Source organism: Cyclopterus lumpus, chromosome 12, assembly GCF_009769545.1.
Source record: "Cyclopterus lumpus isolate fCycLum1 chromosome 12, fCycLum1.pri, whole genome shotgun sequence".
Taxonomy (NCBI): domain Eukaryota; kingdom Metazoa; phylum Chordata; class Actinopteri; order Perciformes; family Cyclopteridae; genus Cyclopterus; species Cyclopterus lumpus.
The window spans coordinates 13,709,360-13,735,932 of NC_046977.1; the positions used below are offsets into that span (position 1 = coordinate 13,709,360).

The 26,573-nt window shown below is 44.1% G+C and overlaps 4 protein-coding genes across 4 annotated transcripts in view; 2 read left to right on the forward strand and 2 right to left on the reverse strand.

Annotated features, from left to right (window-relative positions):
• The first annotated feature begins 8 nt into the window (after nt 1-8).
• LOC117740098 (tripartite motif-containing protein 16-like) lies at nt 9-2,605 on the forward strand. The gene is given in 2 exon segments (XM_034546266.1): nt 9-2,289; nt 2,291-2,605. Coding segments are annotated over 2 exon segments (1,722 nt in total). The 5' UTR covers nt 9-770; the 3' UTR covers nt 2,494-2,605.
• Nucleotides 2,606-3,182: 577 nt separating this feature from the next.
• brcc3 (BRCA1/BRCA2-containing complex, subunit 3) lies at nt 3,183-4,510 on the reverse strand. The gene has a single exon (XM_034546265.1). The coding sequence runs from the start codon at nt 4,416-4,418 to the stop codon at nt 3,636-3,638; it is 783 nt and encodes a 260-aa protein (XP_034402156.1). The 5' UTR covers nt 4,419-4,510; the 3' UTR covers nt 3,183-3,635.
• Nucleotides 4,511-4,661: 151 nt separating this feature from the next.
• On the reverse strand, nt 4,662-7,234 carry LOC117740095 (tripartite motif-containing protein 16-like). Its single transcript, XM_034546264.1, has one exon. It carries the CDS (start codon nt 7,032-7,034, stop codon nt 5,346-5,348), a length of 1,689 nt encoding a protein of 562 aa, XP_034402155.1. The 5' UTR covers nt 7,035-7,234; the 3' UTR covers nt 4,662-5,345.
• A 4,863-nt stretch (nt 7,235-12,097) lies between these two features.
• Nucleotides 12,098-26,573, forward strand: part of rab27b (RAB27B, member RAS oncogene family) — a 35,349-nt gene continuing 20,873 nt past the window's right edge. The window contains exon 1 of the mRNA XM_034546946.1: nt 12,098-12,367. The gene's annotated coding sequence lies outside the window, so the exon portion shown is untranslated. The remainder of the gene's footprint in view (nt 12,368-26,573) is intronic.

Below are 26,573 nucleotides of genomic sequence, written 5' to 3' on the forward strand. Positions count from 1 at the left end.
TGGTTTGATGTCCCATGAAGGTTTGTGCATGACAAAAAGCAAACTTTTGCTTATTGCCTGCAGGCACTCACATGGAAATCAAAAGATTTGTTTTCAGATTCAGTTAAACCGTGTGTGTGTGTGTGTGTGTGTTTGCATGTGTGTGAAGGGCGAGCATGTGATGGGACTTTTGATATGTCACAAGCGCACAAGAACACACACGCAGATTGAGTAAGGCCATTTCTCAGCAGGAAGAAAGCAGTTCCTTGTTGAAACCATTCCTCCGATTGTTATCGCTAATCAGGGCAACAACCCTGAGGCAAAGTGTTGTTGTGAAATATCTGAAGAGAACCGAGTCGAGGTGCGCCACATTCCGCTCAACATTTCATGCAATGTTTGTGACCGCTCCTATACAAACAACATATAAACCTTGGGGGAACTTCATAGCAAGATCGCTCTCCTTAAGACAGCTAGAGCTGAGAAGACACCAATGGAAAAAATGTATGTTTATATAAATGATAAAAAAGGTTGTAAATGTACAGCAAAAAGATCATTATCCGCTATCATCAGAGAAGAGAACTATGAGATGATCAGTGAAAGAAGACCCAGCTGGTCAGGTCAGCAGGACACCCAGCACACATAGGATAGGTAGGCGTGAGGGATGATGGGGAAGAACATCCACCAGTTGTTCCTAACCCCTCCTCTTTCTGGAATGAAGCAAAACTTGAAACCACTCCCTCTGCCCTCTTGGCATATTGATATTCACAAACTCACTATCACTGAGAGGGGAAATGGCACAACGAGGAGATGAGCTTGCCCGGAAAAAACTCTGCTGTTTCATCTGTCGGGATCTAATGAAGGATCCAGTGCTTATTCCCTGCGGGCACAGCTACTGCATGGGCTGTATAAAAAAACACTGGGATGAGGAAGATCAGAAGGGAATCCACAGCTGTCCTCAGTGCAGAAAGACCTTCAGACCGAGGCCTACGCTGGTGAAAAACACCATGCTGGCAGATTTAGTGGAGGAACTGAGGAAGCCGCGACTCCCAGTTGCTCTGGCTGATCCCTGCTATGCCGGACCTGAAGATGTGGGGTGTGATGTCTGCACTGGGAGAAAGCGGAAAGCTCTCAAGTCCGGCCTGCAGTGTCGAGTCTCTTACTGTGAGCAGCACATCCAGCTTCACCACGATGTTCCAGCAAAGAAGCACAGGCTGGTTGAAGCCGCAAAGCTCCAGGAGAACATCTGCACCCAACATAATGAGGTGAAGAACATTTTCTGCCACTCTGATAAGCAATGTATCTGTTTTAAATGCCTAATGAATGAACACAAAGGCCACAACACGGTGGAGGCCTCAACAGAAATGACTAAGAGGCAGGTAGAGCTCGGAAAGAGACAACAAGAAAACAAGCAGAGAATCCAGAGCCAAGAGAAAGATGCAGAGGCGCTTCAGCAGGAGGTGGAGGTTCTTATCTGCTCCGCCGATAGCGCAGTGGAGGCCAGCGAGGAGATTTCTGCTGAGCTGATTCGTGTCATCACGAAAAGAAGCTCTGCTGTGACACGTAAGATCAGATCCCAGCAGGAAACTGAGATGAGTCGGGCCACAGAGCTTCAGGAGAAGCTGCAGCGGGAGATCACCATTCTGAAGAGGAGAGACGCTGATCTGGAGCAGCTCTCGGACACAGAGGATCCAACCCAGTTTCTGCTCAAATACGCCTCGATGCCACGTCCCACTAGTTCCCCCGCTTTACCCAACCTCAATAGGCGCCCTTTGCGACACTTTGATCACGTGACTGCATCTGTGTCAGAGGCCGGAGAAAAGCTGAAGGCCAGTTATCGTGAGGAATGGAACAAGGTCTCAGAGACAGTGGCTGAAGTAGATATTTTACTGCCACAAGACCCCAAGACGAGAGCGGAATTCTTACAATATGCACAGCCCGTGAAGAATTTAAAGATGGATCGAAACACGGCGAGCATACAGCTGGTCTTATCTGAAGGGGACAGAAAGGTGACAAAAATTAGGGATCCACAGTCATATGCTGATCACGCAGACAGATTCATGTCGAGGTCTCAGGCTCTGTGTAAAACTGGTCTGACTGGACGTCACTACTGGGAAGTGGAGTGGAGTGGCTTAGGAGTTTCAATCGCAGTCGCATACAGGGATATTGCCAGAACAGGAAATATAAGTACATTTGGTGATAATGTCAAGTCTTGGGCGTTGGAGTGTTTGGTCAAGGATACTCAGATCTTGTATAATTCCAAACATAACAGTAACAATCATAAAAGGTTAATTCAGCCCCCAAAATCCTCCAGTCGGAGTGTTCCTGGATCACAAGGCAGGGAATCTGTCCTTTTACAGGATCTCTGACACCATCACTCTCCTTCACAAAGTCCAGACCAAATTCAGTCAGCCACTCTATGCTGGTCTTGGTGTTTATTATTTTGGTTCTATGGCGGAGTTATGTGACGCCAAGAGTCAGAGTGGAGGTTTCCCCCGGGAAACAGCAGCTGTTTAGATCAGCAGAGAGAGAGGGCTTTCGCAAACGGGATAGAGGTTGAGTCACTGTTGTGACAGCTCATTTAGTAATGCAATGTGGTGGATATGCTCCTGTGTGTCCGGTATTTGGATTGTTGCTGCGATTATTTTCTGCTCCGCCTGTGACTTGGGCCTTAAGTCTTCTTCTTATTTTCACTTTCATCAGTGTATTAAGAAAAGTGCAGTTACATTTAAATTGTTAATCTGATTTATCATTCGATTATTTTCGGATTATATACTTTTTGTTGTGTATAAAGTGCCGACGTGGATGGAAAGATAAAGATTGATAGTCTTGTGATTTAATATGCGAACAAAGTCCATCAGTAACTTTGGGAAGAGTTGCAGTTGAGAATATTTTCAGCTACATGTTTCAACAGGGTTATTCAGCAAAGAGCTCAAAAGACATGCTCAATAAATACGTTACTGTCTCACTGTAACACTGACAAACATATTCTAAAAAAATGTAACCTTTTGTGTGTGTGTTGTATGTGGTGCTGCTGTTTTCTGATTGCATATATGTTAAGTCAGACGGTTAAATTAAGTGTTTGCTTGTTTGTTCTATGCCTCTGTGACATCATCAATCTGCCGACTGTTGTCAAGGCCACGTTCCCCAAAGATAATATAACGTTTCTCTTATTTTAACAAGAATGTTGGAATGGGAGGGATATCTGTGAATGTTTGTCCTGTTTATTAAAAATGACAAATACAAATGAAAAAAGCTTCTCAAATGTGAGTTATTGGGGTGTTTCTGTTTGTTCATCATTGTAAATTGAGCATCTTTTGTTTTGGACCTATGTTCGCAGAAGACATTTTTTTCGTACATGTTATGGCCCAAATGATTAATCGAGGAAAGTGAGAAAATACGTATTAGTTTATTCGTAAAATATCGATTTAAATAAGGACATTTCTCATAAAGAACAAGCAGCCTTGACTACGATGCCCACTCTTTATATCAAGACGGGTTTCTTTCATTATTCATATTATGAACACTTTTCGGTTGGTACAAAACGGAAAAATAACCTAGAACCAGCAAAAAAAAAGTAGGTCCGTTTCCTTTTTTTTTTTGTGTGTGTGTGTGTGTGTGTCGACAACCCCCCTCCCCCCCAAAACGGTCCTCGCGGCTCACATCGCAGCCAGCTCCCGCTGCAGCCTCTCCTTCTCCTGCCGCAGCTCCACGATGCTCTGCTGGTTCTGCTCCAGCCGGTCCTCCAGCCATTGCAGCAGCGGCCCGCTCACCGCGGACATCTGGCTGCACAGGTTCTTGGTGAACACCGAGCCGTTGTGGATCTTGGTGACGGCGTCCAGGTGCGCGAGGCTGTGGATCTTGCGGTAGGTGTCCTGCTCTTCCTGGCACAGGATCCGCGGCAGCTCCACGGCCGACTCCAGGCACACCTTGCCGATGGCCTCGCGGGGCACGACGTGGACGGGGATCTCCACCCGCTCGTACTCGGAGCCCTTTTGCGCCTGCACGGACTGGAAGCCCGTGTACAGCACCCGGCCCGTCTTGGTGTTCTTGTCCTCGATGAAGCAGGAGAAAATGAGGCCCACGAAGCACTGGTCCAGCATCTGGTACATCGCCTGGGTCCTCACGTCGACGTGAGAGGGCCACACGGTAATGTGCGGGTGGGAGTGGTACCAGCCGACCACCCGCATCGGCCTACCGGTCATGTCGGCCAGCCTCTCCGCCTCCGTGGAGGCCGCCGACAGCTGCTCCGGAGAGATCTCCACTCGGTCCTTCCTCTTGTCCGAGCGGCGGAGGATGATGACCGAGTGTATGTGGACGATCCGGGTGGTCTCCACCTCTCCGATGCACAGACCCATCACCTCCTCCTTTTCCGTGCTCAGCGCGTGGTTCATACACACGAGGAAGGCGTCCGACTCCAGGTGGACGGCGCTCACGGCCATGGCGTTTGGCGCAGCGGGGGGTTCTCTACTTGGTGCGAAAACGTAAACAGGGGAGCAGCGTTTCACTTCCGCGTTCTGGTGTGCAACACAAAACACATTCCGTGTTGGTGCAACCGGTCTCTTTCTTTCGACAGTAGACAGTTCCGCTTATTTCTCTCTCGGGTGTTGTAAAACAAATTGATATATTCATAATGCAATGCAATCCAATTATAAACATCATGGTCAAGAAGCCGAATTGAAAATACTAAGTTTATTTGCAAAGTCCTTTTCATTATATTTGTACAAACCAGGTTTATGTAAATCACAAAACAGTCTTCAATCAAAAGTGCAATCGTTCACATAAATAAGGAACACTATTATTGCAATTTCAATTACAGTGCAACTGTAAACTGAACATATTTATATAAACGAAATAGTGCAAAAAGTGCACTATGGCTTTGCACTTCTCTAAATAACCCTCAGCTACACATTTTGAACCTGAGGCTAATACTAAAAATACTTTAAGAATGTAATACAAAAAGAAATGCTTAACTTGAGTAAAGACCGCAACTCTGAACCTTCATTGATTATAGTAAAGTGAGTTTCTGCAAACATTTGAACAAATCACCCCTTAACTCTGTGTCTTCTTGACTGACCGTAAATGCAAACATTAATTATTGGTGATTATATTCATGATCAAAATGTGCTTGAACTAAACATCCCTTAATCCACATTTCATAAGCAACAATGACAAAGAAAGCAACCAGATTGTTTTTCACACTTTCATTACCCTTATTGTGGATTCCCAGCTGCAGTAAACATTGCAAAACCCATAATAATGTCTGATAAAAGATATATTTGCATGGATTTCTGTTTATGCAACGGTTATACAATCATAGCTCACAGTTCCTGAAAATAAATCACATAGTCAGCCTCCTAACTTCTTTTCTACTCAAGCGTAGAGAACACCGCAGCAGACCCGTTCCCATGCGAAGCGAAAACACCAAGTCCCTGATGGTGTGGCTGAGTGAATCTGGTCTGGACTCTGTGGAGAAGGGTCATGGTGGCGGACACGCTGTAAAAACACAGGGTACCTGCCGAGTGGTCCAGGTACACTCCTACTCTGGAGGACTGGGGGCCTGAGATAAACGTTTTGAAATTGTTATGTCTGAACTCATAACTGTTGCTGAAACACTCTAATGCCCAAGACTTGTCATCATTTCCAAAACCACTTTCATACCCTGTTCTGCTGATATCCTTGTACGTGACTGCAACAGAAACCTCACATCCGCTCCTCTCCACCTCCCAGTAATGGCGGCCGCTCACACTCCCTCTGCTCAGAACCTGAAACATGTCGGTGAATCTGTCTTGATGACTTGGGTACAACTGTTTTTCACTGGTCACGGTTGCTTTTCTATTCCCTTCCGACAACAACAGCCGCACGTTGGCGGTATTTGGATCCAGCGTGATTTGACATGAATACTGTAAAAATTCAGCTCTGGTCTTGGGCTCTGGTTGTGGCCGCATAACATCCACTTCGGGCTCTGAGATCTTGGTCCACGCTTCACTCAGAATGTCTTGTAGCTTTTCCCTGGCCTCTGACACCACCGCCGTCACGTCCTCAAAGTAGTGCAGAGGGAGGCTATCGTTTGTGGGCGAGTTTGGAGCTCCACTGAGACACGACAGGGTGGGGTAGTTCTGCAGAAACTGTGTGTGGTCCTCTGTACGTGAGAGCTGCTTCAGCTCCGCGTCTCTCCTCCTCAGTTCGGCGATCTCCCGCTGCAGCTTCTCCTGAAGCTCCATGACCCGACTGACTTCGGTCTTCTGCCGGGATCTTATCTGCTGCTTCACATCAGAGCTTCTGCTCTTGCAAAGGCGGACCAGCTGAGTGAAGGTTTTCTCGCTGTTCTTCACAACTTTATCAGCGGAGCGATTGAGAACCTCCACCTCCTGCTGAAGCGCCGTTGCATCTTTCTCTCGACTCTGGATTCTCTGCTGGATTCTTTGGCGACTCGTTCCAAGCTCTCCCTGCCTCTCCGCCCTTTCCGTCGAGGCCAACACCGTGTCGTGGTCTTTGTGTTCGTCCCTGGAGCAGATGATACAGATGCACTGCTGATCAGTGCGGCAGAAAATCTTCATCACTTCACCGTGGTGGTGGCAGATGTTCTCCTGGAGTTTCTTGGAAGGGTTAACCAGCTTGTGCTTTTCAAAGGCTGGGGACTCATAGTGAGGCTGGATGTGCTGCTCGCAGTAAGAGACCAGACATTGCAGGCAGGACTTGAGAGCTCTCAACTTTCTCCCAGTGCAGAAATCACACCCCACATCTTCAGGTCCGGCATAGCAGGGATCAGCCAGAGCAACTTGGACTCCCGTCTTTCTCAGTTCCTCCACTAAATCTGCCAGCATGGTGTTTTTCACTAGCGCAGGCCTCGGTCTAAAGGTCTGTCTGCACTGAGGACAGCTGTGGAATTCCTTCTGATCTTCCTCATTCCAGTGGCTTTTAATACAGCCCATGCAGTAGCTGTGCCCGCAGGGAATAGTCACTGGATCCTTCAGTAGATCCAGACAGATTGAACAGCAGAGTTTTTTCCGATCCATCACATTGTGTTGCTGCGCCATTTCCCCCCGAAGAGACATGGAATGTGAAACAGTTTCACTTTCTCTGACGAGATAAATAGATAGAACTGTTCCAAACCAAAGGTTAGTTCCCTTTCTTCACGTCTGCGTGCGGATCTGCAGCGCACGGGGCTTCACTTTACAACGTGTTCGTTACACACATCTGTACACTGGCAGATCTGCCAAGGAGGCAGGAAGCAGGAAATATCTGGACTGTTGGGACTGGCTGTGTTGGACACCAGGAAGAGGGGGAGGGGTTATTGCGCTCGCGTCCATTCCAGGAAGTGGAGCCGTTTCAGTAAGGCAGCATGTTTATGTGAAGGGAAGAGTATGGGACATCAAAATGGTCCGTGTTCTTTGCTGAAAGTAGGCTACACAATTAGAAATGTTTTGAGTTGGTAGAACGGATATCATGCTTTATCTAGGCCTATATTAGAATGTACAAGTAATAACCAAATGGGTTCTGAAATTCTGGTTAAATGTGCCCTGTGTTGTTTTGGCTTCAGTGAATTATGTACTTATTTGAGGCAAATTACTTTTACACAAGATGCTGATTGACCCCCCCCCCCCCCCCCCCCCCCCCTCCACACACACACACACACACACACACACACACACACACACACACACTCGTTCTTGTAGCCTCTCAGCAAAAGGGGAAAAGTCAGGGCTATTTGTCTCCACTCACTCCTGGCCTTCAGTTTGGTTGGGATTCTTTGTCCTGTCTTTTTTCCCCACCACCAAGTGGCGCCCTTGGCCTAATATTCATTCAGTGGCAGTTATTGTTCTCAATACTTAGGTTTGTGATCAAAACTACTGACTTCCCATCAGCCTCGGCTTTAGTGCCATTTAGCAAATGTTAGCATGCTAACACACTCTACTAAGACGTTGACCGTGGTGACCATCCCCGCTAAACATCAGCATGTTAGCATGGTTACTTCAGCGTGGATGCTAAACATAGCCTCATAGGACTCCTGGCCTGGCTGTAAACTCGTAGCCCTGTAGGCTGATTGTATTTATGGTCTGTAATGTCCAATGCTGGCCCTCATCAACACATCACTACTGCTGAGGCAGCTGCTGGTTCTGGCTGTGCAACAGCTGTCAGGCACAGGAAGATGAGCCTTTCAGGAGTACAGCCTGCCAAAGCATCAGCCTTCCACTGGTAACTCCATTGTGGCCTAGACAACATTTCGAAGATGTGGATATTAACGGGTTGATTCAACCAAACCCAAAAGGACGTGTAGGGTACGATACAAAAAGGCAATTGCTTTATGTTGCATTCAGGGTTTGTGAAATAAGTTGAGACCCTACATTGGCAGTTTTTCTCCAGTTCTTCTATTGTCCAGCATCTTTTTTAGATTCTTATTCAACAGGAGGTCCTGAATAATCTGGCCAGAGGAACATGACACGCCAAATCCACTCTCATGTCTCCATGGCAACAGGTTGTGCTGGTAGAAACTTTGATCCTGAAAGCGACACGTGCATGATCAAAAAGGAATTCACTCAGGCATGCAAACATCCCACACACACACACACACAAACACACACACACAATTACATGAATGTCAGCTAATAGTCACTATAAGCTTGTTAGACCGATGTGCGCTTGTCAAAAATAATAGTCAGGAGCAGTACCACACTCGATACACAATAAACAACACAACAAAGTGCTTAAAAATAAATAAATAAGGGTGTTGATATTATATTTTAGTCTTATTGTCAACAGATCCTACGAAAAGACAATAAATCAACGTATGTGTCTCTTGATACTTTCTGATTTCCCCGTGTGTAACTCCCAGCAACAGGCCATTTCATTCCAACAGAAGATTAAAGAAAAGTGTCACAAATATAGTTTCATTGTTAAAACGTGGGGGCGCTGTAGTTTCTATCAAACGCTGCACAACAGGGACCAAATAGTGTATTTGTTCATGGAAGTTTTAAGCCGTGGAATAATACACATTTAGTGCTCTAGACTCTAGAGCATTTCCAAAACTGGACAGTGCATGTGGGATTGAGTCAAAATAAACGTGTGTGTGTGTGTGTCAGCCGGAGCAGCGGTGTGGCTCACTGATGTGTTTTTAATAGGTTTTGGATAACAATTCATAACATGCACATCAGTGTGCTTTACAAAATTCAACCCGTCAAAATGAGTTCAAAGTTGTTTCCGGTTACAGTGTTTGCTAATATCAAGCAGTTCCAGGAAATTAAGCTTTAAGTTTCCTGGCAACCTACATCGAGTGATGGGGTCTTTGGATCGTGTTGCACACATTCTTTTTTTTTTTTTAACTATTCACATTTTCTTGTTGTTTATGTCTTACTTTGTTTCAGTGTAAACTTGATTTTAACCTTAGTTTGGTGGATGTCATGACAATATGAGAAAATAAACAGCATAAAATGCCATTGTTGTTTTCATAATGTATACCGGATCTAAGCATACATCAGCATATTTTAACCAATAATTCACAGCATTTAATTAAGTTTAATATTGGTGATTTAGGGCTCTGAAAATGTATATATATGCTTTTAATAAGATGATCAGATTTTCTGTAGAAGTTATACTGTGTGATTAGCAGCACAACTTCACTGTGGAGTTAAACATTAAGAGCAGCAATAAATAACACAAATCTCTTTCAGCTCCTTTCATTTCTAATCTTTTCTCTTTTTTGTCATATCAGTATTGTTTGTCTTTCCACTTGTTGAACATTTAGGGCACAGTGATGGAAACAGTAATATACGGGCACTAGGACCCTGTGAACTAACGTCGTTCCAGGTTACACACACGATGCTGCCTTCAAATGCAGCCAAAAAGGATCAGCTTTGCAATTCGTATTTGTGGTGACTTCAAGTGTGAGTTGTCAATATTAAATCAGTAAAAAATAAATCTACGAGTACATCTCTAACATGCTGTGCATGGGTTATGAAATGTCTACAACTCTTGATGTGAACACTTATGGATGAATCCAAAAGAATGCAGGGGATGGCGGTCATGACAAAAGCAAGACTGCTTGGTCAAATGACATTGATTAAGCAGTTTACCATTTAATTTTATGACAAACATGTGGTGTTTTATTTCTAAATATAACCTCACATACACACTTTAAATATTCAGTTCAACAAACCAGCCAAGAAAAACTAGAGCCGGGCGTAGACTTTGCTCCAGAGTTCTCTTTTAAAAAGGCCCAAATCAAACTAAAACACAAAATGACATTAAGGTACATAGGTCTATTAGGTTATCCGCACAGTAAGTTATTATAGAAACATAGATTATGATATCATAAACCGAGCAGGAAGAAATATTTGCTTACATTTCTTAATATGAATTTGTCCATAGTAAGGAAAACAATGTACCAAATCAAATCCATGTAAATGATAAAACATGCCAAATGTTGCATACGTCATTCTGAAAATGTAAAAATACACCACTGACAGTTCTATAATGTAATATTTATTGCTCTTGTCTTGTTAGACCTTAGTGCTGCGTTCGACACCATTGACCATGACATCCTATTACAGAGACTGGATTAGTCGATTGGCATTTCAAGTACCGCACTAAATTGGTTTAAATCCTATTTATCAGATCAATCTCAATTTGTATTTGTAAATGATGAAGCCTCAATGACCACCAACGTTAATCACGGAGTTCCACAAGGTTCTGTGCTTGGACCAATTTTATTTACCTTTATATATGCTTCCTTTGGGCAACATTACCAGGAAACACTCCATAAACTTTAATTGTTATGCAGATGATACTCAATTATATCTATCGATCAAACCAGAGGAGACCAACCAGCTTGCTAAAATTCAAGCCTGTCTCAAAGCGATGCAGAAAAACTAGTTTAATCTCTCCAGTTGATCCAGAATGCTGTAGCTCGTGGACTAACAACAAGAAAAGAGATCACATGACTCTGTATTAGCACTGGCTCCCTGTAAAATCAAGAATCAGATTTAAAATTATTCTCCTCACCTACAAAGCCTTAATTGGTGATGCACCATCATATCTTAAGGAGCTTGTAGTACCATATTGCCCCACTAGAGAGCTGCGCTCACTAAATGCAGGGCTACTCGGGGTTACAGAGTCCTAAAAAGTAGGATGGGAGCAAGAGCCTTCAGTTATCAAGCTCCTCTTTTATGGAACCAGCTTCCACTTTCAGTCCGGGAGGCAGACACAGTCACCTCATTTAAGAACAGACTGAAGACTTTCCTCTTTAATAGTGCTTATAGTTAGGGCTGAATCAGGTTTGCCCTGGTCGAGCCCCTTGATATGCTGCTATAGGCTTATAGGCTGCTGGGGGACATCTTATGATACACTGAGCTCCTCTCTCTTCTTCTCCCTCTCCTTCTGGACAAATTCACATCTCTTCATTGCACATTACTAATTCTAATTCTTCCATGGAGTCTTTGTGCCTTCTCGGCTCACAGAGTCCATTGGACCTGGCTGTGTCTGGGGCCGGTCCTGGCTCCTGGGCTCAGCCCCCTAACTCGTTGCCCCTGCTTCCTGCCTCCTGCCCCTTGGCCCTGGCCTGGGCCTGGCCTCCTGCCTCATTGGCCCTGCCTCCTTCGCTGTGTCTCATGCCTCCGTGGCCCTGCCTCCTGCCATGGCCCTGCTGATACCTCTCCCCTCTACCCCCTTCTGTTTCATGGATTGTGGTTATCTGGATTGTGGTTCATGCCTACTACTCATTATTCATAATTTCTGTCATATTCATTGAATGTGTTGTAACTATGTAACGCTGTTCATTCTGTACTCATGATATCTATTGCTTCTGTTCATCTGGGGAGAGGGATCCTCCCTGTGGAAAGGTTTTTTCAGATTTTTTGGGAGTTGTTCCTAATCCGATGTGAGGTCCTGGGGCAGGGATGTCGTATGTGTACAGATTGTAAAGCCCTCTGAGGCACATTTGTAGTTTGTGATTGTGGGCTATACAAAATAAACTGAATTGAATTGAATAAAAGTGTTCGTGAAAAAAATTAAAAAAGCTAATCAAAAGCCCGTCAACGCGCCCGGGAACATAGAAGAAAACCGAGTTTCCGGGGAGTCCCTGAATGCGGCAGGAGCGTCGACCCTCCTCCGCCCCATCGAGGAAGCCGAGCGACATCCATCAGACTCGTTGCACTCTCTAGAGGTACGCGCGAGCACTCCACACAGACTGCACCCCACCGAGCACTTCGCCGGGCTGTCACGTCGAGTTCCGGGCCGGTTTTGGTGAGCCTCTGCGCGGATTTCTTTCTCCACCAGGACCGTGGGAGACATGCGAGGTCTCGGAGGAGGAGGACGAGACGAACTGGCCAGGCAGCAGCAGCAGCAGACACCTGCGAGGAGGATCTGAGTTTGTTTCAATAACGACAAAAGAAAGGTAAGTGCAACAAGAGGAGGGCAGGAAATGTCCCCGGGACACCTTTCGGGCTCGAAAGTCGTGCCCTATGCAGATGCATGTTGTTTACCGGTACCGTTACCGTGGTACTGGTCGTTTTCCAGCATCAGTAGTTCGGCAGTAGCGGTATGAGTCATAGCGCAGGGCTGCTGGAGGATCAGCCGAGGAGCAAAGTGTCCGCAGCCTCCAAACACACACAGCTGCCCATGCACATGCAAAGCGCTGCGCCTCTGAGCTGTTGGGGCAAATGACTGCTCTCTCTCTCTCTCTCTCTCTCTCTCTCTCTCTCTCTCTCTCTCTCTCTCTCTCTCTCTCTGTAACCAGCAGCAGTGAATGAACCGTATTCACAGGTGTGTGTGTGTGCTGCAGCATAGCATTAAGATTAGATTTCCGTTCATTGGAACTAAGACCAAAGATAAACAGGGGTGTCCTCAACACCACTCTTCCACTGTTCTTACAAACCCTTTTGAAAGTCTTGCCAGGTGAATCCCCATGACACACACACACACACACACGCACACAATCACACACACACACACACATCTCCCAGTACACAGAGACGGCCGGTGCATAAAGAAGTGCTGCTCCCAGTTTGGTGTGGAAGCACTTGACTGTCCTGCACAGAGGACCCTGACCTCAGAGTCCCCGTAAAGCACCCCATTCTGAGGTGAACTGGATCACTGATCGTCAACCAGGCCTCATCAGCCAACATCAGTGTTGGACCTCACTGATGCCTCGCTGGAAACAAACCTCCTGGTTAGGAACAAAAGGTGGTGTCGTGTATAGGCCTATAACTGCATGCGCCAAACAGGTTTCTTGGGAATCATTGTTTAGCTTTTCCTCATACTTAATGTTACCTTTTGGGTTCAAGAGGAGTATGTGTCCCAACATAGCTGTTCATAGTACTAATAATTCAAACATGGTTTTGTGTGTGACAGTTAATGGGAGAGTACTAGGGGTGTAACGCAAAGCTGCCATCTGTCTCTTCATCTGTAATAGTTTCTGTCACTGAGGTGCTTGTCTTAGAGCGGGATATATTTCTCTGCATCAAATAGTTTTCTGTACTGTTTTAGCTGCCAATAAAATAACATGATATATCAAAACAGGTACCTGAATTAATTAAAGAATTTACTATCCCTGAAATGAGTCCAAATACAAGCAACCCACACGTGTGCACTGCACAACTAATCTGGTGAAACGGGATGAATCCCAGTGAACGAATACACATCAGTGTTTTTATGAGTTAGCTGCTAGCAGTGGTGTGAGAGACCAATGTGTGTGTATTTGGTGCAGGGCAGTCTGCTTTTTGGTGTCCGTAACAAATGAAATGGCACAACTTGTCTGCCTGCGTCGCTTGCTTTGAACTCGCTGTAAACCGCTCGCTCACCGTGTGTGTTTCTGAGTGGTTATGGGTATCACTCGCCACAGGCAGATTCGCGCTATTTGTTGACTCATAAATCAGTTTATAAACAAAGATGGAAGGAGCAAAGGTAATTAGTGGAAGCAGCCATTATTGGCCGCGTAATGCACCCTGCGTCCCCTGAGCTGCTGGCAGCTTTATTGTTTCACGTCCACGGTATTATCAATCAGTTGATTCTTCGCTGATGGACTTGTAATGAAAATTACAGATCACATTTGGCTCGTAGGGGGTTGTCCTCCCTGCTGGTAATAGTATTTAAACTGAAGACCTCAAAAACTTGTATTCATTCGATGAAATTTCACAAAAAAGATTAAATAATTTCTACTACTCTTGTATCCATGTCACCCTACGGCCTCTTAGTGCACTGGCCCCCAATTTGTAACATTGTTAAAGAACCAAATGCTAAGAGGAGCCTCCAGGGAGAGGCCACACCTGGATCAATCCAGGCCTTAAAAAAAAGAAAAAAATATTCGAGGCGTGAGTTGATATCTCGCCTCGTGAATTAACTTCCATTGGTAAAACAATAGACTGTATAAAAGAAGTAGAGGTAGTCAACGTAGGGGTGCCTTTTAACCTGCATTCGTTCTAATAGCCAGCAAGTCTGGTTGTATAGAAGTCTATGAGAAAATGACTTCTCACTTGATTCATTACCGCAGTAAACATTGTAAACAGGAGTTTATGGTCTTAATGGTTTTAAGACACATTGTCCATCAAGTATGTTTGTGTGTAGTTCCGTTAGCTGTTAGCCAAACAAACATTGGCCATTCATTTAGACTACGTTAGAGCACCGAGCGTCATTGAAGTAAACCAGAGTCCGCCACCTCCGGCCATACTTGCTCCAACAATATAGACGAAAAAGACAACAAATGTAGTGAAATTCATGTGCGCCATTGCCGTAGCAGGACGCTACCGTAGCAATCTGTCGATCCAAATGGAGCCGTCCCCATAACCCCCTCTGGTTGGGACACACTCCTTCTCGTCTTCCATCCATCCCTTCCTCCCTCCCTGCTCTGCCTACCACCTCATCTTGTGAGTCGTCAGTTTCCATGGTGATGTTTGAAAATCCAGTGCACTTTTGAGGTTCTTCCAGAGAGAATTAAAGCCTGTGAGAATCCAGTTTTGGGGTGTGTTGCTGCGATGGCTTCTCCGTGACCTTTTCACTCTGGGACGGCTCTCCCTAACCAGTATGCCCTTTTCTTCTCGCTTACTGTCTTCCTCCGTCTCCGTTGCTGCCTCTCTCTCCCCCCCTCCCCTCACCACTCTCTCTATTTCCCTTCCTCCTGCCACCCACCTGCAGTGTATTGACTAGAAACAGCAGGATTCAGCCTTCCTAAGATGATTAATGCATAGATAAGATTTGCCACCTGATAGCGAGGGCCTGACTTGCAGCAACACTTCCTCTTCAAGTCAAGTAAGTGTGTGTGTTTGTGTGTTTGTGTGTGTGTGTGCGTGTGCTTTTCTGATTGGCTGAAAGCAGAATTGAGTTTTGGTGGAAAAAAAACCAACCTGTTTCTTGGCAGCAATAATCTGTTTAAGGCTCGGCAGCCGGTTGGAGCCAAAGAACCAGACTGTAACAAGTCCACTGGAGACAATGGGCAATGATTTATGTCTGGCATTTTCAACTCTCACTAAAGCAGCTGTAATCAATATTTTTTAATAATAGATCACATGACTTTGTATGTGAAAGGAGCGGCTCGTAGTGAGAAATCCACAGGGATGTCTGCGGTGCTGCTTCTGCTTTTATTGCATATTAGTGAATGTGCCCCACTGGTTAGCTCACAAACGCCGCTCTGCACGTCTCTCTCACGGCGGGGGAGTGGGGCATCCCCTCTCCGGTTCCCCCCTCAGCACTGTAGCCATTGTTTGCACTGTTAGCGTCGTTGGCACCGTTTGCTGCGAGCCGCCCGCTCAGCCGTCTCCATGTAGAAACTTGTCTAGAGGCAATATACAGTATATGCTCTGGATATTGCGTATAGTCTTTTCAAGCCAAAAATGTGCTGGTTCAAGCTTCTAAAATGTGGATATATTCGGCTTTAATCTGTCTGAAATGATTTGACACTTCTTTTGTTTGACATTTTATAGACGTGGTTAATTGTAAAATGTATTGATTGAATAACCGATAACGAAAATTACCTTTAGTTACACAGTATTACAACCTTTTAGTAGTTATTACTTATTGATGGCTTCTCCTGGAAGATATTTTATTATTTTACCATAAGTCAGATATACCGTGTCTTCTGCACAGTGTTGCGTCATACATCTGCATTGTGATGTAATTTGTTGTATTGTGGTCCGATGACGAGCCAATCGTCTGGCCATAATGTCTGGCAAGTGATATTTTGGGATTGACCACCATCAAAATGCATAATTGTTGGGTCGGCTGTAGTTCATGGGGAGAGTGGTCGTCCCGCAACCACAAGGTAGCCGGTCCGACCACTGCTCTCCAGCCTGTTGAAGTGTCCTTGAGCAAGACACTGAACCCCCAGTTGCTCCTGGGCGGTTCACTGCAGCCCACTGCTCCTTAATAACTAAGTTTGGGTCAAATGCAGAGAAGAATTTCCCCACTGTTGGATCAATAAAGGATACATCAAATAAAAAGATTGTATATCTCACCGACGAAACTGAAAACACACTGTCAACTTCACAGGGTCAAAGCTGCACTGTGCTGTGAAGTTGACATGATGCACGATAAATACACACATTTTCATCGACAATGAAAATGAGCCTCAGCCGCATTTCTAACCAGTCCGACCGTGTGCATCGTGTGAAGCTCCCTGTAGTGGTTGCGGTTGTCCTTTGGCGCGAGGATGGAGACGGTGTGACACATTCAGGTTAACGATTTGATCTCAAGTGCCTCACTCAGTTCAGCTAGTCAGCTTGGATAATTCAGCTGGATGAGCGGGAGAGAGGGTGAGGGAGGGAGAGGGTTTAAATGGACAACCGTACAGACACGGAATAACACCCTCAGGTGTTCAAACTATGTCCAAAATGTACAGAGGGAGAACTAGTCACACAGCCTGTTAGGTGGGAGGTCGTAGGGGATGGATGGGTCAAGAAAGAGTCTGACTTTGACACAGGAGACCGATATTCTCATGATGCTAACATTGTTTTGACCGCGTTTTTTTCTTCCCGTTCTCACGTTAACCAGAGGTTTGGTTAGGTTTACGACGCGGCTGATCACAAAACGCCTTGCTTTGCCGATAGGATCTGAAAACTAGGATTAAATTAGGGATGCTAATATAGAGAAAAACAAATTCTGACAGATAGCCGAACCTTGCCAACCGATCAGATAACGTTAACCGATTCGTGCCTTGCACTCAGAAGGTGCTGTGGTTGAACTAGCAGCCCTGGCTGCACAATAACAGATGCACCGACAGGTTAAATCCAATGCTGCAGTGAATGCGCAAAAAAAAACCACACCATTTACAGCCATGTGTCTGCCCGCCGTGTGTGGTGATGAGTACGTTAGGAGTAACATAGCTGTGACCAGTGCAGTGTGCGTGTACAGTTTATACACTCCAATAACTCCAATATGTTGCCTGTGAAGGGGATTAGCCCTGAAGTTGGCGAAAACGTTGGACCAAGCTTACTTAAGGTGGCCTGACCCTTTTTAAGGTGGGTCAGCATTATTCTCCTTTCAGTGAAAAGCCACTACTGCATTTTGGATGTATTTTTCATTCATGCACAAACGGTGCCTCCGAATCTTTGCGTTCCTGAGCCAGAACAATATGGTCGTTTTGGATGATTTTGAACTGGGAACTCATCGGCGAACATATCTGTTATCTCTCCTCGATGTATTGGCAAGAAGCTGAATTAGCTAATGACAGCCCAGCCAATTTATCTGTTTAGCTCTAATCTTGAGACTATATGGTAAAAGAAAGAGAGAGGGGGAGAGAGAGAGAGAGAGAGAGCGAGGCTGTGACTGAGAAACGGAGCGATTTAAAGGAGTGAGAACTGAAGTGTGGGATCAATAATGATCAGCTCAGCAGTACATTCTCTCGCCTCAGCTGTCACTTTTATGCTCACTCGTAAATACCCGGATTACAACTTGTTATGATGGGGAACTTCAAGTGCTGTTTTAATGATGCAGGTTATTCTTGATTTATATACAGCACAGGCACACTGTTCTCTGAGGCCTCTCCGTGAGATAGATGGATGCCATTTTAACATTGCTCATGCCGTGGTCGGGCTGCACGGTGGTGTAGTGGCTAGCACTGTCGCCTCACAGCAAGAGGGCCGCGGGTTCGATTCCCGGTCGGAGCGGTCCTTCTGTGTGGAGTTTGCATGTTCTCCCCGTGGCAGCGTGGGTTCTCTCCGGGCTCTCCGGCTTCCTCCCACAGTCCAAAGACATGCTGCAGGTTAATTGATCCCTAAATTGCCCATAGGTGTGAATGTGAGAGTGAATGGTTGTATGTCCCTACAAGTGCCCTCGATGGACTGGCGGCCTGTCCAGGGTGTCCCCTGCCTTCGCCCTATGTCAGCTGGGATAGGCTCCAGTGCCCCCGCGACCCTAATGAGGATAAGCGGTATTGAAAATGGATGGATGGATGGATGCCGTGGTCTCCAAAACACCAAAATCAGGCGTTGGTACACGAAAGTGGTAACATGAAACAGTCTCTTTCGCATACTGTCTCTCTCTTTTGGGTCAAAGTGAGGATTTGTTTTTAAATTCAAATTAACACTTTTCTAAGTTGAATTGTTACTTTTTGGCTGTTTTTTTAATAAAGAAAGAAATAATGTTTTAAAAATACTTTTTACTCTATCATTCCAGGTCCAAGTCAAATTTCTCACAACTTCAATTTCTTCCGTGTTGATAGTACCTTAAAATAGTTGTTACACATGATAAACTTTGATCACATTTTTTACCAAGCATTGCACAAGCTTTTGATTAGGTCAAAGGTCAGACGAACTAGTCAGCTCTGTGTTCTACTGGGTATCATTTACTGAATTTCTGCTCATAATGAAGCAAAAATGTGTATCCATATTATTTTTCCTCGGGTAAGATTTTGGTCAGAAAAATGTAATCTAGGTGGACTGTTGTCGGGTGTTTAGGCAGATATTAAAGGATTAAAAATGTACTAGACACAAATTCTCTTTTGAGGCTGTTACCCATTTTTAAATATTTGTTTAGAAAGTGCAGTACTCGAGTCTCTCAAGGAATAGTGTCAGCATTGTTATCAACCAAACGATGAAATTGAGAAAATACTAATCGGATCAGTCGATATTGGAAAACAATCATTAGTTCATTAGTTCACTCATCCAAAAAACACAAGCGGTTCCAGCTTCCAGCATAATGGGTGGTGTAAAAGGAGAGTTAATGCAGTGGTGTTAGAAGCAGTACTTCTGTTTGTGTGTCACAGGCTGTGTGTGTGCTGCTGATGTTGCTCAGTAATCCCTGAAACTAAGAACATTATTAGCTTCCTCGATAGAGAGAATGAAGGCATCTGATCAATCCGGGGACCCGAGAGGTGACCGTGAATTAATAAACCGAAAAGTAATGAGATCTATATGTCATTGCCAAGAACACAATATGTACTTGTTTGTCTCTTTCTTTCATCTGTCATTTGTTTCCCCCTTCTTCTGTTCGGTCTTTATTTCTACCTGTTCAGTCTTTCACATGAAGACAGAGCCTCGGTGCAGCATTTGTAATGTCCTCTGGTTCTGGGGAAAACCTGACATTTAGATGTTGTTCTCCTTCTGCACAATATACGTATATAGATTTTTCTTTTAATATTTCTTCATCGCTCCTCTTCACTTTGACAGGCAGGAGTCGGGCGAGGACAGAGTGATCCTCTATTACACTGCTTCCTTGACATTTTGTCATTTGGTATCATCCTTGTTTTTTCTGGGTATTTTTTTTTTTTCGGTTCCTTGCCACGCTGTGGGAGGAAAAGATTTCTGTTTCGGTGCTTCAGAAGGACATTTTTGCAAGAATTGGATTCCTATTTTCTTTTCCCACCCTGTTAAATGAGCCTTGGCGGATGAAAGTGGGCAATGGAAAGTGTCACTTTATCCAAGAGATTGATTTGGAGTTTTAGCTGAACTTCCTCCAACAATTCAAACTTGCAGAGAAGAAGTGCACAAGATAGTAATGCATCTTTTTATTTGATTTATTTTGATAATATGACTTTATTTTTCTGATGTGGAGTTTGACTTGAACACCTGAGATTCATCACATCACTGCCGGGGTTTGATTGACCACTAAAACCCAGTTGAGGAAGTTCTCATCTCTAGAGCAAGTCACGATGACATGGTTATGGTTGGAAGCATATTAGGTTTTTACCTCTGCCGGGGTGTGAAAGCCCAGGTCTCTGAAGGAAGACACAAACGCGTCAGGGTTGGGAATTTCACAAAACACCATCGGGGTTGAAGGTTCAGGGTCCCGCCAAGTGTGAACCACCAACCCCCTTTTTACAAGCATCAATGCTATAAACACGAGTTGGTATATAAACTGGTGGATTGACGGAAAATGAATCCGTGGCTATTTCAATAAATGGTTAAAGAGTTGAGCGTCAATAAAAATACCAAACACTAAATGTGAGCATTTGTTTTTTTTTCTGCTTTTCTTTAGGTCTTCCATTAGTTGTTCAGCCCCCCCCAAAAAACTGTGCTTTGAAAACATTTTGACAGGCTTATTATGAGTCGTCGGATAGATAGCTGCGTACACCACGCACGGAAACCGAGCATGCTTTATTGATACTTGAATGTTTTTAGGGAGTGTTCCTCTGTCTGGTAATCAGACTTTGTCTGTGCTGCAAAAGGAAGCGGCAGATTAGAAACTAATTGCATCTTATTAATAATAAATGTAACCAGCAGCAGTGAATGAACTGTATTCACAGAAGTGTGTGTGTGTGTGTGTGGGTGCGCTTTATTTTCCTCTCAAATGTTGGATCTTCTCCATGTTGACAGATATAGATTACAACCTTCTTTCCAAGTACACACTACTGTCAAATGTGACTATAATGGTAGATAAAAAAAACTCATTTAATACATGACTATTATTTTTAAGAATGCCGATATAAATTGTTATACCCGCTATATAAATCCAACAGCCTCAAAGCAATTAGTAGTTATGTGCCTCAGTAAATCTGAAATTTTCTTTGTATTCGACCGTGAAACTCTCCATTTTATAATAAGTTCTGAGGGCCGTGAGGTTTTTAAATTGCTTGTTCTTTTGTCTCTCCTCTCTCTCTCTCTCTCTGTGAGGAGTTTGGTTGATAACGTAAAAAGTCTCTGTGCACCCCGTTGGAAGGGAGGCTTCAAGGGGAAAACCGTGCTAGTTTCAATACCCAAGGAGAGTTGAGTGAGACAAGGGTAGAAAGAGAGAAGAGGGAGGCATGAATGAGATCCTAAGAAGACGGAGAGAACGAGGGAAAGGAGGCTGAACGAGTAGAAAGTGAGGCGCATGTGAAGTCAGATATTATGTACTAGTTAGTCTAGTTAATTTATGAGAGGAATATGAATACCGTCTTTTATCACACATGCATTTTGGGTTCATGCTGTATATAGCAGAGACGCGCCGCTGTGCTGCCGTCGAAGGGAAGTTATTACATTTTTGTGAAACATCATGTGAAGTTTGAGGCAAAAGGATTGCAAAAAAACCTTCCTTCATCTCGAAAGCAATATAACCATAACAATAATAATAATAATAACAATGTTTCCTGAAGATCCTGTAGGAAAACTAATTATGTCAGTGGTGTGTAGGAATGGTCAGTATTTTGCACTGGCAGTGAACAGTTCACAATACAAATGAGTTATAAGTAAATGTAAGAGACATGATTCCTTTAGCAGACCAATGAAGCTGGAGATGTCATACATGTCATATTTGCAAAGGTTTTACATGATGCCACTGCTGGTGTTTCTTTACGGACATATTCCAAATGTTGTGATCCATCACGCCAACGCCCGGGACCAAAAGGGTTAAAGGGTTCACATGACAACAGGGCACAACTGAAATGTTTCTCGCCAGTTACGAGTATAAACCCAACGTATAAAACATGGCTCGGGAAGGAGGGAGGTTTAAAGCATGAGAGAAGGGGGTGTGACTAAGATGAGAGCGAAGGAGAAAAAGCAGAGAGTGAGAGAGGGAGGAAAGGCTAGTTGCCTGGTGACGAAGGCAGAAGGAGAAAGAAGATGAAGAAAGGAGAGGAGGAGGAGGAGGAGGAGGAGGAGGAGGAGGAGGGTTGTTTTCCAAGTGTAAAGAGTTACTGGTCACGATGCCACATCTGCTGCTGCCATCCCCCCCACTGCGCTCTCTCAGAGGATGAAGAAGAGGTGTTGGCTCTCAGTATTTAAATCTTGTGTGTCTTATTGAATGATGTATGGTTTAAATTGTTGTAATGAGTGTGAGTGTGTGTGTGTGTTTTCAAACTGTCAGCCCAAATCTCAATTTATGAAAACACTTTCTTCTGTAGTTAGAGCTCCAGCGAGTTTATATTTTCTACATTAACAGTAAATAGAAGTTGGCTAACAAGCGGCTTTTTCCTCAGGTGCTGGTGGAGACCAAACTAACATTAACGATGGGTCAGAGCGTAAAAAAAGGTCCAGACCCTGGCTAGCGGAGAGCGTATAAACCGGACCTCCGTAGTTTGGTCCACTTCACAGTGTGTGAAGTGACCCTTCTTAAATCTTGCCTCATTTTTGTTCTCCAGTAAGAGTAACAGAACCCGGCAGAACCAACATTACATGGTAGTCAGTTACTATGAGGGATTTTTATTTTGGGTTGATTTTGACAGTCTTGGTGGACAGTAGCAGCAGTATCTATTCCTGGATGTCCTTTTTCTTTGGCTGTTGATAGTTCACTGGAGATGTTTAGCCAGATTGGATTTTAATAATCTGTGCAGCTACTTTTATTTTGTTGAATTCATCCTCCCTTTTGTGTCAATTTCTCCTCCTCTTCCTTGAGTCTTTCATCCTCCTGTGTTCAGACTGAACGTGAGGCAAATTTGAGAGGCGGTGCGATTGCATATAAAGTCTGTGAAAATACGTGGGAAGACTCAAATGTGCGTCTAATCATGTCTTCGCGTTGACTTTGTGTGTAATCATACCGCCTTTCTGTCAGAACACGCAGCTGTCCGGTCCTTCCTCTCCCCCTCTTTTTTCTTTAGCTTTCTTTTCCTTCTGGTCTACTTCTTCCTCTTGCTACATCATCATCATCCTTCTCTTTGTTCTCATGGTTGATTTCTTCCTCTTTCTTTCATTGTATTCTCCTCCTTGCCTTCTCTCACGTCTTTTGGTCTTTCCTCTTCCTCAAACTCCGTTCCCTCCTTCTTCTCCTTCTCCTCCTCCTTTCTTTACTCCTCCTTGCCTGTGTTGTTGTCTCCCCCCTCCCCCTCATTTGGAGACTCGTGACTCTTACGCTGAGCTCCAGCTGACGTAACTTTTATAAGTCAAACAGAGGCGTCTTTTTTTCTCTGTCACATACATCAATATCATCAGCAGGGAGAAACACACGCTCACACTCACACACACACACACACGCTCACACTCACACACCTTTTCTTTTTTCTTTCTCCCAAGTAAAGTAACCATGATTATGTGATGCAAATGAATGATTAGAATCAGATTTTTAATAAGACATAGGCTATAGGCATAGTTGAAAGCTGAGTCTGTGATTCAAATTCAATATACTGTACTGTATATGTGTTTGTGTTTTATTTTTATAATTCATATACCGAACAAGTTAATAGACTATGCATTTATAAGGGCTTGCAGAGAGAATACTTTTATGCACAAAGCAGACGCAGGCAACTTCTCATGGCTCTTTCCCATTTTGTTCAGCTGCCACGCTGAAGACCGGACCGGCCAGACTCTCTGAATGTAGTATTTCAGAGATCTCGCAAGCGCTACAGCTTCAACGGGAGGAAATCCAATAGTTTAGAAATTGATTTGGCCGCCAAGATTAGTGTGCTCACTATTTTGAGTTGTGCCACCACAGCCTCCATCCAGCTGAACACTGTAGAATCCTACAGTCTCACTGAGCTGCTCAGGGAGGGTGTACTGAATAACATGTCAGCGAGCCGACATGCTCACAATGACGATGTTTACATGTATCATGTTTATCACCACCTGAGTTTAGTGTGGAAGCATAACATTTGCAAACTAGTACCCGTACTCCTACCCCTAAACCAAAAATACACATTATTCCTCTTACCTGCATCATTATTTTATATCTGTAGAGGGTTTTGTTGTGGAGATATTTGCTTCAGGGATATCTGCCTTCTCTTGAATATAATTGGACTGTAGGCACTTGGTCTGTGGTGCTCAAAGAGACAAAAACTACAATTGCAAGACCTTGTTGTAAGTATTTTCATGTAGGCGTGCCGTACATGGTTGAAAGAAAATAGTTCTGAAAAGGAAACCGCTCACAATAAGGTCTGGAGAGCAGTACTATTTGTTGTTGTTCCTATTTCCTTTAAATATCTGTTCTCTTGATTGAAACTCATTCAAACACATCTCATGGGAATAATTTAAGTTCATTAATAGTCCTAGGCACCGCACATCTGCTCCTGCCATTATCCTCATGGAATGACTCGATCGATAGATATTATCTCATCCGTCTCCATTAACCGGTTGGCTGCTGACTGGAGCTTCAGTGCTAATCTGAAACGGGAGTTGGTCGTCACATAAGCCATTTCTGCTGACTCGCCGACATCACCGCGGCCAGTGACGAGTCTGACATTATGACACGATGATCAGCAGTCGGGCTATAATGGCCTCCATTGTGCCGGCAGGAAACAACAATGCGAGTGCTCACGGAGTCGCATTTTTTTGCCACGTTGTGCCTAAACACTTAATACCTGTTCATCTCAGTTTGTGAGAAGCAGGGGAGATATCTCAGAGGGGACGGGACCAAGCGTCTGTTTTTTATACTTTACACTACGTTCACCTCTGTTGTAGAAATTTCACTTGAAATCCAAAGTGTCAAATTCCTGGCGGTGAAAAGTAAAGTAAAGTCAGGAGATCGGCAAAGATATCAAAAGTAACTACAACATACCATAAGTAAGAGACATTAAAGTGCCACTGAAGTGCTAATCTATTTTTATTCAAGGTGTAGTCGGAAAAGATGTGTTTTTGGTTTCCGGCGAAAGATGTAGAGACTTCCTGATGTTAGTATGACACATCAGGACAGCATGGTGTCATGCATGTGACAAGTGTAATAACTATAAAAATGGAGCGTTTGTAAGTGTATGTTATCTAAATACAGGTAGTGACAAAAGAACACTCCCTGTGTTTTCTGTAATGGAAAGTGCATGACAGACTTGTTTTCCAACTTCAGCTCAGCTGATGAGTTTAGTTGAATCAAGAAGACGTCCTTACAATTTTTTACAATTTGTTTGGATCCTGAAACGACTGGCCCTTGGCATGCTTTAAATTGCTTAGTACAAACTTTGTATACCTCACATTATATTATATATATATATATATTATATTCCTTACCAAAATACGTGATTTGTTTCACTTCCTTGGTTCTCCGGTTCCGTTGGGTTCAGTTCATTTACAGAAAAAAAAAAAATCAATGTTTGTCTTTGTTTTGAGCATTAATGCTTTTTTGAAGCTGATTTGGTGACCAGAAAGACACGGACACATGCACGTGTAATGTCTCTGTAAGAAGACAAAATGTAAACTCATTGATGTGAGTGGCCGTGTTGTCTCAGCGAATCCATTGTTTGGTCCAGTGGCCTTTCTTTCTGCATGCCCGCCGTGCATTGTCCTATTAAACAAATCATGTGGCACACAGTGAAAGACAGAACTGTCCTCGACATGGAGTGATGTCACTGTCCTGCCGCCGCCGACAACAATATTCACACTGACGAGTCTGCTTTCAGTGACGTGAGTTCAAATGAAATATCTCTCTGCAAATCCAAAGGTAATAATGGTACACGCTTGGAAACGAGACCGTTAGATTAAATAACTGAGCTGTTGAATGGAGTGTGTTCATTTTCCTGATTCAGTTTTTGTGTAAATGTAACAGTCTTTTGTACGTCTATAAAAAGAGAAGGCATAGTGCACCACGATGGATGACAGCATGGTGTGAAAGCAGAAGCTATCTGTGCTTGTAGCCCCACCAACGTACATAAATCACCAGCTGCCACTGGACAGTGTACAGTAAAGGACATTCGTTTAAAGAATGAGTTAAGCCGTGCAAAAATGGACGGCAGATAATTTATAATGGGGAAGAAGATCTGTTCCTGACACCCAGATGAAGCCTGGTATCATCAAAAGAAAGACCAGAGAGAAAATGAGCAGTTAACAGGGGATTGTCTCCCACCGTGATGGATGTTATTTTGTCATGGTAACTGTCCGTGTTGTGGTAAGGTGGCCTTTAAAGGCCTAAAGGTCACCAACACGAGCTGCATGATGCTTCACTGCCTGGACACATATAGACTCCCAGCTGAGAGGGGACAGAAGATATTTTCTCATGAATTATTGAAGCTCTTTCAGCCGTATCTGTCCAGCGTCACCAGTTTGAATATCTCTTGTACAAAGTCACACAAATTATCGGAGATGTATGCGCATCAGCACATGAATGAAGGGGATTCCACCGATGCATCAGAAAATAAACAGGAGTTACAGCGAGGGGCGCTTGTGTCCTACTCAATGGATGTCGTCAGTACCTCCTGTTGATTTCTTCACTCTTCTTGTGATACCAGAGACATTGAGCAAAGACTTGAGGCTTAAGGTTCAGTTAAGTGCTGCCTTGCTGAAAAGAGTGACATTGTGCAGCAAAATCAATTCATTTTAATGGAATTACTGTAAACGGTGCCT